We start from the raw sequence: 13,505 nt of genomic DNA on the forward strand, positions 1-13,505 counted from the left end.
GCATTCATTGGCAGGTCGTGTTTCTCTCTCCTAACAGCACAGATGGCCTTTGTTGTGGCAGCTGTTGGCTTGAGCGTTCTGCTAAGTGACTAGTGATCGCTGGGAAAAGCTAAGATGAAATATCTCCTCGTCTAATAGCGTGCCATTCTGTGCTAACCTCATTCGGCACTGTTAAGGAATGTAAGCCATCTTTTTAAATGTTTGTCCACAGATTTTCAGATTAAGTTCCGCTTCCTTTAAAACCATGTACCAGAGGACAGCTTAAACATTAAATGTGTTGTGATTCAAACAAAACATGACTGAAAGCTTGTTGAGTACTCATAAAGAATTTAATAACACAGTACAAATAAAAGAAAAAGCGTTATTTTGTGGATTGCAAACAAATAATGCAGCCAGAAGCAGTGCTGCCACTGACAAAGAAGCCTATTAATATTGGTATATGCAAAAAAAAGAAGAAGATTCCACAGGAATGATTAATCCTTGAGTATTTTCAGAGTAAACTAATCAAAATAGTAGGAAAAAAAGTCACAAAATCTTCAAGTGCAATTCTACCAAGGACTTGAGTAATGAAACTGCAGATGCTTTCTCGCACCATTACATTCAGTCAAAACATTTGAATCAGATTTTCCACCAAGAACTATGGATAAAACAGCATTTTAATATGCCTAGTATCTCTTTCATTTCTATGATTCTCTGATGTTAATTCAATATTTTGTCAGGCGTTATTTTTTTGTCCCCATGACATTTGGTATATTTTCTTTAAACCTTGTGCCACTGAATATATTAAGACCTGCACTTAAAAAGGTGGAGAGGAGCTCTAGAGTAATCATTCTTACAAACAGTCAGGACGTATAAATCATAGTGGTTAGGGTTTTCTTATAAGAAAAGAGTAAACATAATACACACAGTACCCAACACAGGCAAAATACCTGACAATATACGAGGGCTTTACAATAACTTTTATGTTACAAAAACATAACTTATTCTGGTGAGTGACAGTAGGGCTTCTAGTACCTGATGCCTTGCAGGTACAGCCATCATTGTAAGTCTTTGGTCTCACCAAGGCAAGTAGCAGCAGCTGCTAGCTAAAATAATCAAGTATATGTTCTTTACCTAGTTATGTAAATTATACATGAATCACTGTATATCTGTAAACATTTTCCTTATGTGTTCCTTTAATGGTCTGTACCTTTAAAAAGCTGCAGATTACACAATCTGGTCCATTAAGATCTCAAAGAACTACATGGAACTGTCACCTATTTTTTCCTCGAGCTCTTCATCATCGTCATCGTCGTCTTTAACTATTCCTTCATCGATGCTTTCCATCCTGAGTCTCTGTCCATCCAGGTAACGCGGAGCTCGCTGTGTGTTTCGCACTGTGAACAGACTTGTTGGAATTTGAGTCCATTCCCCAAAGAGTTGAAGCTTGGCGTCATTCTCTATAGCTTTAGCCAGAGAGGATGCAAAGCTGTCCAAAGACTTGTGGATGTCTGCCGTCACTTGGACTACTGACGGGTCACCTTGAGAAAAAGTAATGGTAGAACATTAACATACTGCTCTACACACACAAACAAAATACTTAAAAGACCATATTAATGCAATTCAGAGAATTGTTTCTAAACACAAATGTATTGCTGAAAGTAGGAATGTAATGATATCAAAATCTCACAATACGATATCATCACCATATTAAGTCTACGATACAATATTATTGTGATATTTGAAAAAAAAAAAAAAAAGAAATTAAGACTGGGGGAAAAAACTACCATTTTGTACATTTTATAGTTAAAATATTGTATTCAATGCACTTTGAGAGTTCAAAATTAAGAGCTCCAATTTATGTTCTTGACCAAGAAAACTTAAGTCAGAAAAAACTTAAATGAGTAGTTCACTTTCAGAGCAAAAATTTACAGATGTACTCACCCCCTTGTCATCCAAGATGTTCATGTCTTTCTTTCTTCAGTCGTAAGGAAATGGTGTTTTTTGACTAAAACATTTCAGGATTTCTCTCCAAATAATGGACTTCTATGGTGCCCCCGAGGTGAACTTCCTAAATGCAGTTTAAATGCAGCTTCAAAGGACTCTAAATGATCCCAGCCAAGGAAGAAGGCTCTTATCTAGCGAAATGATCGGTTATTTTCTAAAAACATTTACAACTTATATACTTTTTAATCTCTACACAATGTACACACAGCTAGAAAAGGCGAGCATTTGATCGTTTAGAGCCCTTTGAAGCTGCATTTTGGAAGTTCAAACTCGGGGGCGCCATAGAAGTCCATTATATGGAGAGAAATCCTGAAATGTTTTCCTCAAAAAACACCATTTCTTTACAACTAAAGAAAGAAAGACATGAACATCTTGGATGACAAGGGGGTGAGTACATTATCTGTAAATTCTTGTTCTGAAAGTGAACTACTCCTTTAACTCAACCCTCGTTTTATTTGTGGTATACTGTCTCAGTCTAAATTCCATTCACACTGGTGCTTTAGGAAGTTAAACACATTAGAATATAATAATAATTTTATATTATTGGTATTCATATGACAGTAATAGCCATATAGTGTAAAAAAATTGCACTGTAAATTAAATGAAAATTAATATTTCATAGGTATATCATTCTTGCTTTACACTACAGTAACGAAATACAATACTTCTTTTCTAATTTCTACACTTGAAAGAGATATTTTGAATTTGGACTGCTGTAACGTTTCTCATTTAAAGGTCCCATATTGTACACATTTCTGGAGGTTTATTTTAGTTGTTGATGTCCGTAAGAATATATATTTGCGGTATAAGTGCCAAAATCCATCTCAATATATTTTTACAGCTCCTTTTTTAGGAGCTCTGTCAAAAACAGGTCGATTTTGGCCCATCTAATTAATATTCATGAGCATCTCTTCTGATTGGCCTGTTGTTTTCTGAGTGACGCACAGCCAGGCCAACCACAGTAAACTACGGTCATGTATGCTTTAGCCGAGCCCAGAGCCATAGAGAGAGCCTAGCCTGCTGATACTCAACAGGATATTTCAGAATGATCATTAATGTTTTTCTTTTTCAAACACCGAATGCAGTAAGCTACATAACTGTTGCTTTAGTAAAGCCCCTTTCACAATGCGCGCTGATTCTGGAAAATTACGGGAACGAGCGCTGTGTGAACAAAAGTTCACAGCAGTTTGTTCAGGTTAGTTTCAGTTTAGTGAAAGGTACGCGTCGCATTACATCTCACATCCAAACGTCACGTCTTTATGGGTTGTGTGTAAAACAAACACAGATTCTGGAAAACAACTGTGAATGAACCAAATCAAACAACTCCGGAACAAATCATGGGACACATTATCCGTGTATTTACCGGAATCGCTGTGTGAAAGAGGCTGAAGTTGACGTGCCACTGGTCTCTTATATTCACGTTGTTCTGAAGCCTGTGCAATGATGTAGTTTCGACATCTATCGACTGAACAGGGTTTTCTAGATTAGTTTCCGTGTTGTTGTTGCTTAGCAATGTTATGGACACGATATTGTCTGGGTTTGACAAAAGGAGGGTGGGACGTGATTGGTGCTCGGGGTGGTGACTGAAGGCGGTGACTGAGTAGATCGGACGTCACATCTTTGCGGAAGTCACAGTGGCTCGTGAAAATGAACAGCTACTTTAAGCAGGCTGTGTGCAGTTTACTGTGGATTGACTGTTTTGAAACTCATATGGTAGTTACATAGCCCCTAGACCTCAGTTATCATGAAAAAAAGCCAGGAAATTTCGATTTTGACAATATGGGACCTTTAAACCGCTAGTTGTCAGCAAATCATACTGGGCTTTTATTTTGATGGAAACGGCATTCACTGTGAACCGAGTCGTGGAAAACACAGCATCACGACTGACTGAACGGCGTGCGCGCTTCGCTTTGAAACGCGCAGTGAAAACAGACTTGATGAAGGGATTAAGCCATATTGTGCTTTCGGTTTTAGTTCGTTTGACAGATTCGTTTCAAAGCATAATGACCCAAAACACAACTTTAAAGACCTTTTATGTTATAATAAGAAGTATATTTTAAAAACTAAGCTTTTTGCCCGGAAGACCTATCGTTTCATATCGTCATGTGACCACGATAATATCGATACCATTTTGCTAGCACGATACCACAATATTGATAATACCATTAACGTTACATCCCTACTGAAAACATGTTACAAAGACTGTGAACTATCATAGTACTGAATTGTGTAGTTACAGTTTGCTAGATAGCTATGACTTTGTCATATAAATGCATATTACTCCGTCTCCGTTAGCAGTATTTGACAGTTGAAAGAGGCGGAAGCTTTCCAGCGAGTGGGCACATGGTTTCATCGTCGACAGCGGACATGCCCCCAGCGTTATTTTTTCAAGGTTTGAAAACTTATTTTATTTCCTTGCCGACTTTATATCATTAAAATTTGGCTAATATTTTTCTGTGGTGTGAGAAACTCAAAACACCTTTAATATTGCTTTACACAGACTAATGATTTCGTCATTTAGTGAAACTGCCATTTCCACTGTCTCTTTCACAATGAAGGTTTATGATGCAAGATGAAAAAGGAGAATTATGAAGTTTCCTCTGTATAAAGATTTGAGATGTAAGTTTGCAAATTTTAGGGTGGGACTACTGTTCTAGACAGATGAATTAGTATGAACAAACATTATTTTGTAAATCTTAAGTTTCCTCACATGTATCATGTAAACATTACCATTTTTAATGGCTTAACATGGCCATGACAGTTTAAATTGTGTAAGTGGAAAAACCAAACTGACCCCAAACTTTTGAATAGTATTATCTCAAATTTATTTTTATTAAGGCAAGTAATATTTTTATTCTGCAAGGATGCAGTAAATTGATCAAAAGTGACTGTTAAGACTTTAAAATAGTTACAAAACAAATTTATTTAAAACAATGTTTTTTATTTATCAAAAGAAACATGACAAATTATTTGTTTTACTTTTTTTCTTTTTTTTTTAAGCAGCACAACTATTTTGTCAACACTGATAATGAGAAGTTTTTGAGCACCAAATCAGCATATTAGAATGATTTCTGAAGGATCATGTAAAACTCAAGTCTGGAGTAATGGCAAAGTCACAGTTATTAATTATATTTTAACATATCTTAAAATAGAAATGTTATTTTAATTGTAATAATAATAATAATAATACACAGAATTCCTGTTTGTACTGTATTTTGATCAAATAAATGCAGCCTTAAGAAAAAAACCTTACTGATCCCAAACTTTTGATTAGTAGTGCACTTCATTTATATTAAAACAAACAGTATTGGTGCCAATTAAAATGTGTACCAGTGACAACTAACAAAAGACATTTTTTGCATTAATCAGATGTAAACAAAGAACATGTTAGATACCTTTAGGAATCTGATCCACTTGATCCTCGAATGTAACAGAACTTCTTCTCTTATTGGCAGCACAGTGGGCTGAGTGGGAGGGCTCTGAGGTGTAGCTGTCCAACAGCATGACGTCTGTCGCTAGAGGGTAAATCACAGCAGGCATCTTTCAATCAAATATCAGTTTTAACACTGCTCAACACCACCCACCCACACCAGTCTGGACACTGTGGGAGAGCCGCTTAGCAGTGCCGTCTGTGTGTTATGCGATACTCATGGGCTCTGTGTTTCCTCAAATGGCACACCCTGATAACAACAGTCTGCAAGCCAATAAACCACCTCTGCTGACTTCTAAGAGCTATGGGGGCTGATTTTGTTTGCTTTTCTTGTACTTAAAGAGGGAAGGAAGCAGTGATATTAAAATCATGGCCTATACTGATAAACATAATAAAATACTAAAAAGTAAATGTCCAAATCCATTTTAATATCTTTGAAGGAAAAGAAAAAGGATAAAACATTTGTGAGGCTCTCTTCCATACAACAAATCTTAAAGGGACAGTTCACCCAAAAATGAAAATTACTCCATGATTTACTCACCCTCAAGCCATCCTAGGTGTATATGACTTTGTTTTTGCAGATTAATACAATTAGAGTTATATTAAAAACTGTTGTGCCTCTTTTAAGCTTTATAATGGCAGTGAATTGCTGTTCAGATTTTGAAGTCCAATAAAGTGCATTCATCCATCATAAAAAGTACTCCACACAGCTCTGGCAGGTTAATAAAGACCTTCTGAAGTGAACAGATTTGGTTGTGTAAAATAATATCTATATTTAAAAGATTATAAAATGTAAACTCTGGCTTTCGCTAACTGTCGTAGCGTAAGCTCTGGTGAGAATATGCTAGTCTTGTGATGCTTTGTTTTGCTCTCTGCACTGTGCTTCTCCATGCATCACCACGTTCACCTACGTTCTGTCATTCATTAGAATGCCACTTTCTCGTGAACGTGTGTACGACAGTTATCGGTAGCTATAGATTACGGTTTTAAAGTTTTAAATATGGATATTTTTCTTACACAAACGCATCAAATCACTTCAGGAAGCCTTTATTAACCACCTGAACCATGTGGAGCACTTTCTATGATGGATGGACTTCCAAAATCTCAACACCCATTCACTCCCATTATAAATCAGTCAGGACATTTTTCTGATTGTATTCGTTTGAAAGAAGAAAGTCATATACACCTAGGATTGCTTGAGGGTGGTAAATCATTAGGTAGTTTTAATTTTTGTAATATTGTTAAAAAAGTATCATAAACATTTTTTCTTTCCATTCATTGATTATATAAGTTTTCTAAAACTACTTGATTTTGTTTGCGTAACAGGCATCAAGTTTGTTATTTACTGACAACCTACTAGCTTTTTGTAGCTCTCAAATCTGAAATGAGAATAAGATTTCAGAGATACATTGAAAAAGAAGAATTTCAGTGAATAGCGACATGATTTTGGCCTGTTGCTCACATAAAATGTATCTAGTATGGCTTCAGAAGACTTGAATACAGTCCACAAGTGGCATGGACAATTTTTGTGGACTTACATAGTGCTTTTTTTAAAAGAGTAGTTCACTTTCAGAACAAAAATTACAGAAAATTTACTCACCTCCTTGTCATCCATGTTGTTCATGTCTTTCTTTCTTCAGTCATTTCAGAAATGTTCTCCATATAGTGGACTTCCATGGTGCCTACGAGTTTAAACTTGCCAAAATGCAGTTTAAATGCAGCTTCAAAAAACTCTAATTGATCCCAGAAGGGTCTGATCTAGTGAAATGATTGGTTATTTTCTTAAAAAAAAAAAAAATACAATTTATATACATTTTAACCTCAAATGCAAATTCAAAATCATCCTACATCGCTGCAGAAGTACCGACCCAGTGTTTACAAAGTGAACATACAAAAATGGTTGGATGCCTTTTACAGAAAAAGGTAAAACAGCGATGTAGGATGATTTTGAAGTTAGAGGAGAAAATGAGATGGGAGTTTTTTAACCTACCCTAACTATGTTGAACCAGAGTACACATGCACATCACAGAGCTAGACAAGACAAGCATTTGAGGTTAAAAAGTACATAAATTGTACATTATTTTACGGACGCTTCTTTCTCAACTGGGATCGTTTAGAGCCCTAGCACCATAGAAGTCCACTATATGGAGAACATTCCCGAAATGTTTTCCTCAAGAAACAATTCTGATGATATTCTTTATGACTGAAAAAAGAAAGACATGAACATCTTGGATGACAAGAGGGTGAGTAAATAATCTATTTAATTTTTGTTCTGGAAGTGAACTTCTCCTTTAAACTGACTGCAACTGTCCCAATTCCCATTCGCTGTATGAGAAAGAGCACCCAGAACATTCTGCTAAAATATCTCCTTTTTTGTTCCACAGAAGAAAGTCAGTCATCAGGTTTGAAACAACGTGAGAGTAAGTAAATGCTGACAGGACCTTCATTGACCAATGTGTGATAAACAGCAGAAGGTCTACCTGAATCCTGGGTGTAGCTAAAGCCAGTGTCTCCTGTGCTGCTGCCACGTCCCAGGAGCTGCCCACCGCCCACTAACATGGCCGTCAGGTGAGGAGACATTCCCAAATCTGTTAAACAAAAAAGACTTTCAGACTTCTCATCCAAACATTAGATTACAAAAAATCCCAGAATACAAATAACAGCAGGAATATGCTCACCCGTTATCCGGTTAGAAATGCTGAAGAGTCGAGACGTCCGATGTCGTATAACAAAAGACTCTCTGTAGTACCGATCGCCAAAGCACATGCCCAACAGCTCCTTACGTACAGTCTTGTTCCACAGCCCATAAATAAGTGGATGACACACGGCACTGGTGAAGGACAGCCAGGAGACCAGCGTCTCCATCTGTGAAGAAACACTGTCTTTACCCCACAGTGCTTCAGTGCTGATAACCACCACATACGGACCCCAAGTGGTCAGAAACGTCCCTAGAACCACCAGAATGGTGACAAAGGCCTTGCATTGGCTCCCAGAGTAAACTAGGCTCTTGCGGCTTCCACTAGAAGAAGTGGACGTGTTAGAGTTCTTGCGGCCGTTCTTTTGAGAACTGGACTCCTCCTGAGCCACCACAATGCTGCCGCAGTAAACCTTGCGAGCTTTGATGCGGGCCACGCGGAAGATGACACCATAGCAGACCAGCATGGCCGCCAGTGGCAGAAGGCAGCACCATGTAATCCAGAAGGCAGTATAGCTGATTTCCTTGTGCCAAGCCACTGTGCAGGTCCACTTGAAGCGGTCAAACTCGAACGTGGACCAACCGAAAAGCGGCGGTAGGCATCCAGCCAGGGAGTGGATCCACACGTAAACAATGGCAAGCACAGCTCGGTTTCCCGTGATTTTCATGGGGTAGATCATGGGATATAAAACAGCATAGTACCTAGAATGAGACAGACATTGATATAAAACAGATACACTTCAATCATTCCCTCATGAGAGGCACAAGACTAGCCAGTGGAAAGACAAGGGGATCTTTCTTTAAGACGCTCAAGCTGCCAGAAATAAAGTAAAGTGTGGTTTCTAGGTTTGTGTATTGATGCAGCTGAATAGGAAATTTCTCACTGGGCATCCTGTTCATAAGAACAGTGGATCTGTTCAAGCAAGACTGTACCTAAATGTCATGGTGAACTTCTGAACTACAGGCTTAAATACAGTATGGCCATTGATTACAGCAGTCAAAAAAACGTGTTTTGCAAAGATTGTTCTTGAATTGACCTGAATTAGAGATTTTATAATAATACAACATGTGATTGAACATTCAAGTATATTTACTTATGGATCAATCACATGACACTAGCTTTTTGTATCCATCTGTCATCTGTCTTAAATGAACACGTTTTTTAATTTCTTTATTGGATTTCTGTGATTTTTTTGGTGGGTATTTTTAGGTGGGTATAATGTCAAAAAAATTACTAAATAGTGTGGCAAAATCTTCTCAATATTATTTATTGCGAAAAACACCTATTAATGTTAAACAAACAAGCAGAAAAAAACATAAAACAGGAAATTATATCACAGGACCCCTGCAAACCCTTATGACTTTGTCAATGTCAATTTTTTTTTAATATACGCTACCAGTCAAAAGTTTTTGAACAGTTGATGTTTGATCTAAAGTACAGGAAAAACAGTAACATTTTGAAATATTTAAAAAATAATTTATAATTAATATATTTAAATGAACTGTTTTCTATTTGAATATATTTTAAAATGTAATTTATTCCTGTGATTTCAAAACTGAATTTTTAGCATCATGACTGGTCACATGATTCTTCAGAAATCATTCCAATATTCTGATTTGCTGCTCAAAAAAAAAAAAAATGATTATGGTGAAAACAGCCGAGTAGAATTTTTTCAGGTTTCTTTGATGAATAGAAAGTTCAGAAGAACAGCATTTATCTGAAACGGAAATCTTTTGTAACATTATAAATGTCTTTATAATCACTTTTTTTGAATGGTATAGTGTTTAATGTTACAAGTTTTTTTTATTTCAGATAAATGCTGATCTTAGGATCTTTCTAAAAAAATGTAAAAATAAATTTTTAATATTGATAACAATAACAATAATAATAATAATAAAATGTTTCTTGAACAGCAAATCAGCATATTAGAATGATTTCTGGAGGATCATTTGAAAAATTCAGCTTTGAAATCACAGGAATAAATTACATTTTAAAATATATGCAAATTGTTTTAAATAGACATTTCAAAATTTTACTGTTTTTGCTGTACTTTGGATCAAATAAATGCAGGCTTAGTGAGCAGAAGAGACTTCTTTAAAAAACAAACAATCTTACTGTTCAAAAACGTTTAACTGGTAGTGCATCTAATCATTTTAACATTTTTTGGACATGGCGAAGTTAGTTCAGGTTGTAAAAGGTCATGTGGTGTGATTTTCTTAAAAATAAATTATATTTATGAATTACTATATTATGAATGAATCATTCATGATTATAAAAAACTGAAGAAGAAAAAAACAATATTAAGATATGTACACTTGGTCATTAAATATAAACATCATCATGAACATTCCTAATGACACTTATATACAAGGATTCCTCAAAATGTAGGATATCATAACATAACAACTGACCTGTCAATAGCAATGGCTCCCAGTGTAAGCATGCTGGATGAGCTGACGAGTAGATGGAGCAGAGCTGTGAAGTTACACCACACCACTCCGAACATCCAATCCCGACGCACCGAGCTGGCCGCAACGAAGGGCAGCGTTAGGACAGACAGCAGCAAATTGGACAAAGTTAGGCTGAAGACAAACTTGTTACTAGGTGTCATTAAGTAGGGCTTCTTATATAGCGTCACCACAATGACTAGATTCCCCAGGCATGCCAATATGGCTATGATGACGATAGAGACAGACTCCAGAACCACGGGCCCGTCATCATCCAGGCCATTAGTGGAGTTAGCCACCGCTGTCCCATTCTTGGAGCTGTTCATTATGGGAGGCTGCTGCTGGGTACCCAGGACTCAACAGACATGTTGACAAACTATAAGATATGAGAGAGAAAAAAAAACAGTCTGATCAAAGCTGTCTGGAACTTCTGAATGCTGCAAGATGAAGAAATGATCTGGTGTGGTGGGTTCATTCAAGGGTGTCCTAAAGCATTACAAAAAGCTGATTTTGTTTGCACAATACATTGTACAAATGTGGATTACGCACATTCTTACAATACGCTGTTTGTTAAAAACTGGGCTGTGCTGTGAAATACTCTGGTCTGAAGAGACTGTGCTCAGATTTTAAGTAAGACTTCTACCAGTATGTAAATAAAACATGTTTCGCAACTACAGTTGAGCTCAAAAAGTTAATTATTTTACCAAAATAAGAACGATCACGCAAAATGCATGTTATTTTTTTTATTTAGTACTGACCTGAATAAGATATTTCACATAAAAATGTTTACATAGAGTCTACAAGAGAAAATAATAGTGTAATTAATTAAAAAATTACCGTTCAAAAGTTTACATACACTTGATTTTTTAATACAGCATTGTTACCTGAATGATCCACAGCTGTGTTTTGTTTATTGGTAGTTGTTCATGAGTCCCTTGTTTGTCCTGAACAGTTAAACTGCCCGTTGTTCTTCAGAAAAATCCTTCAGGCGCCACAAATTCTTTTGTTTTTCAGCTTTGTGTATTTCAAACCCTTTCCAACAATGACTATGATTTTGAGATCCACTTTTTCACATTGAGGACAACTGAGGGACTCATGTGCAACTATTACAGAAGGTTCAAATGCTCACTGATGCTCCACAAGGAAAACCGACGCATTAAAAGTGTGTTCATTTTTCTTATTTTGCGTAAATATCATATTTTTTTCCATTTAGTACTGCTCTTTAGAACCTACAGAAGATACTTACATGTTTCCCATAAGAAAAAAACAAATAACTGACCCTGACCTTTTTTAAAAAAAATAATAATAATAATAATTTGTGGGACCTGAGGAATTTTTCTAAAGAACAGCGGGCAGTTTAACTGTTCAAGACAAACAAGGGACTCATGAACAACTATCACTAAACAAAAGCTGTGGATCATTCAGGTAACAACACAGTATTAAGAATCAAGCGTATGTAAACTTTTGAACGGCGTCATTTTTTATAAATTCAACTATTATTTTCTCTTGTGGACTATGTAAACGTCTTTTATGTAAAAGATCTTATTCAGGTCAGTACAAAATAACTAAAAATACCGTGCATTTTGTACGATCTCTCTTATTTTAATTAATTAACATTTTGCAGATTCTGGAAGGCTTTTGTAAACTTAACCTCAACTCAATATGAACACAAAATATGCAAGCCCTACATCAGATTAGTAAGTTTACTGTAGACAATATTAAGTTTACAATAATAAGATTTAAGAAAAAACAATGACAGCATTAATAAATAACTAACAAATAAATAAAACTCAGAACAAGTCACTGCATTAGACAACAAATACATAAAATTTCACCCAAGGAAAGACTTATTGCAGATGCATTTAGGTTTAAATCTAATGTAATGAATTTCATATAGCCCATGTGCAGCTCAAGTGTCCAACTGCGTTTGGGGCCACTGCATGTGGATCATCTGTCATGCCTCTTCAATAAATCGTTCACCGTGATGCACGTCCAATGAACAACCACAGCACAGCAATGTGATCAGCTAGCGGAGAGAGCGAAGCGCACACCGATTCTTTCTCAATTTTTCCAACAACAGCGATATTTTGCATTGCACATAAATGTGTTTCCGACCCTTTCAGATTCAAAATGTAAAGTTTATCATAATGAAATGATAGATGCATGAAAAACGTACCGGTTCTTCAGGCCAGGCGATATCCCGCTATAGTCCAGCAGTGGTAACTTTCTCCGGCTGGCTTTGTTAGTTTGCGGCGACTAACTTCAATCTAACAAAAACTTTCTCATCTCCTGTAAAATGCTGGGATTTCTCACGCTTTCGCGGAACAAAAACACTTTCCGGAGACGCATGCTCGAAGTTCCAACGCAGTTACAAAGTATTAAATGATTGAGGGATGTTCATTTGTTGCGGCTGCTGCGGTCGGCGGTGAATGAAGAGGCGCAGCTGACGTCACAATGGCGTCGGAAATCCTCGTCTTGAAAACTTCCCTCCATCTCTACCGCAGACAGTCAAGAGGGTCTCACTCTCACCGACTACATAATCTGCTCTGCAATGTTCCCATAGGGAATATTATGTATAACGACTGGGAAAATTTTCTTGTAAGTTTTTTTTTTATGTCTGTGTTCCATCAAAAATATCTAAACATGTTAATATTAACAGTGAGATTTAGCTATGCTTAAAACATCAACAAAACAATTTGCCAGTGCGATCTATCTATCTATCTATCTATCTATCTATCTATCTATCTATCTATCTATCTATCTATCTATCTATCTATCTATCTATCTATCTATCTATCTATCTACAGTTCAGGTCAAAAGTTTGCATACACTTTACCAAAATAATGCATGCTATGTTTTATTTAGTACTGACCTGAATAAGATATTTCACATAAGATGTTTACATATAGTCCACAAGAGAAAATAAAAGTTGAATTTATAAAAATG

General features: G+C 36.4%; 1 protein-coding gene across 1 annotated transcript; it reads right to left on the minus strand.

Moving 5' to 3' along the window:
• Positions 1 to 96: 96 nt before the first annotated feature.
• Positions 97 to 12,964, minus strand: gpr161b (G protein-coupled receptor 161b). Its single transcript, XM_073845507.1, has 6 exons — positions 12,736 to 12,964; positions 10,524 to 10,935; positions 8,095 to 8,813; positions 7,897 to 8,004; positions 5,382 to 5,501; positions 97 to 1,520 (listed from the first exon to the last, which is right to left on the minus strand). The coding sequence occupies exons 2-6, from the start codon at positions 10,883 to 10,885 to the stop codon at positions 1,240 to 1,242; spliced, it is 1,590 nt and encodes a 529-aa protein (XP_073701608.1). The 5' UTR covers positions 10,886 to 10,935; positions 12,736 to 12,964; the 3' UTR covers positions 97 to 1,239.
• Positions 12,965 to 13,505: the final 541 nt, after the last annotated feature.

This window comes from Garra rufa, chromosome 8 (genome assembly GCF_049309525.1).
Source record: "Garra rufa chromosome 8, GarRuf1.0, whole genome shotgun sequence".
NCBI lineage: Eukaryota > Metazoa > Chordata > Actinopteri > Cypriniformes > Cyprinidae > Garra > Garra rufa.

What these genes read in the sequence shown, in the direction of transcription:
- gpr161b (XM_073845507.1), bottom strand. Translation starts at nt 10,885, where the DNA reads ATGAACAGCTCCAAGAATGGGACAGCGGTGGCTAACTCCACTAATGGC. An exon ending in GGAGCCATTGCTATTGACAG is followed by an intron (nt 8,814 to 10,523) that starts GTCAGTTGTTAT and finishes GTCTCATTCTAG; the next exon opens with GTACTATGCTGTTTTATATC. An exon ending in TAGCTACACCCAGGATTCAG is followed by an intron (nt 5,502 to 7,896) that starts GTAGACCTTCTG and finishes TTTACCCTCTAG; the next exon opens with CGACAGACGTCATGCTGTTG.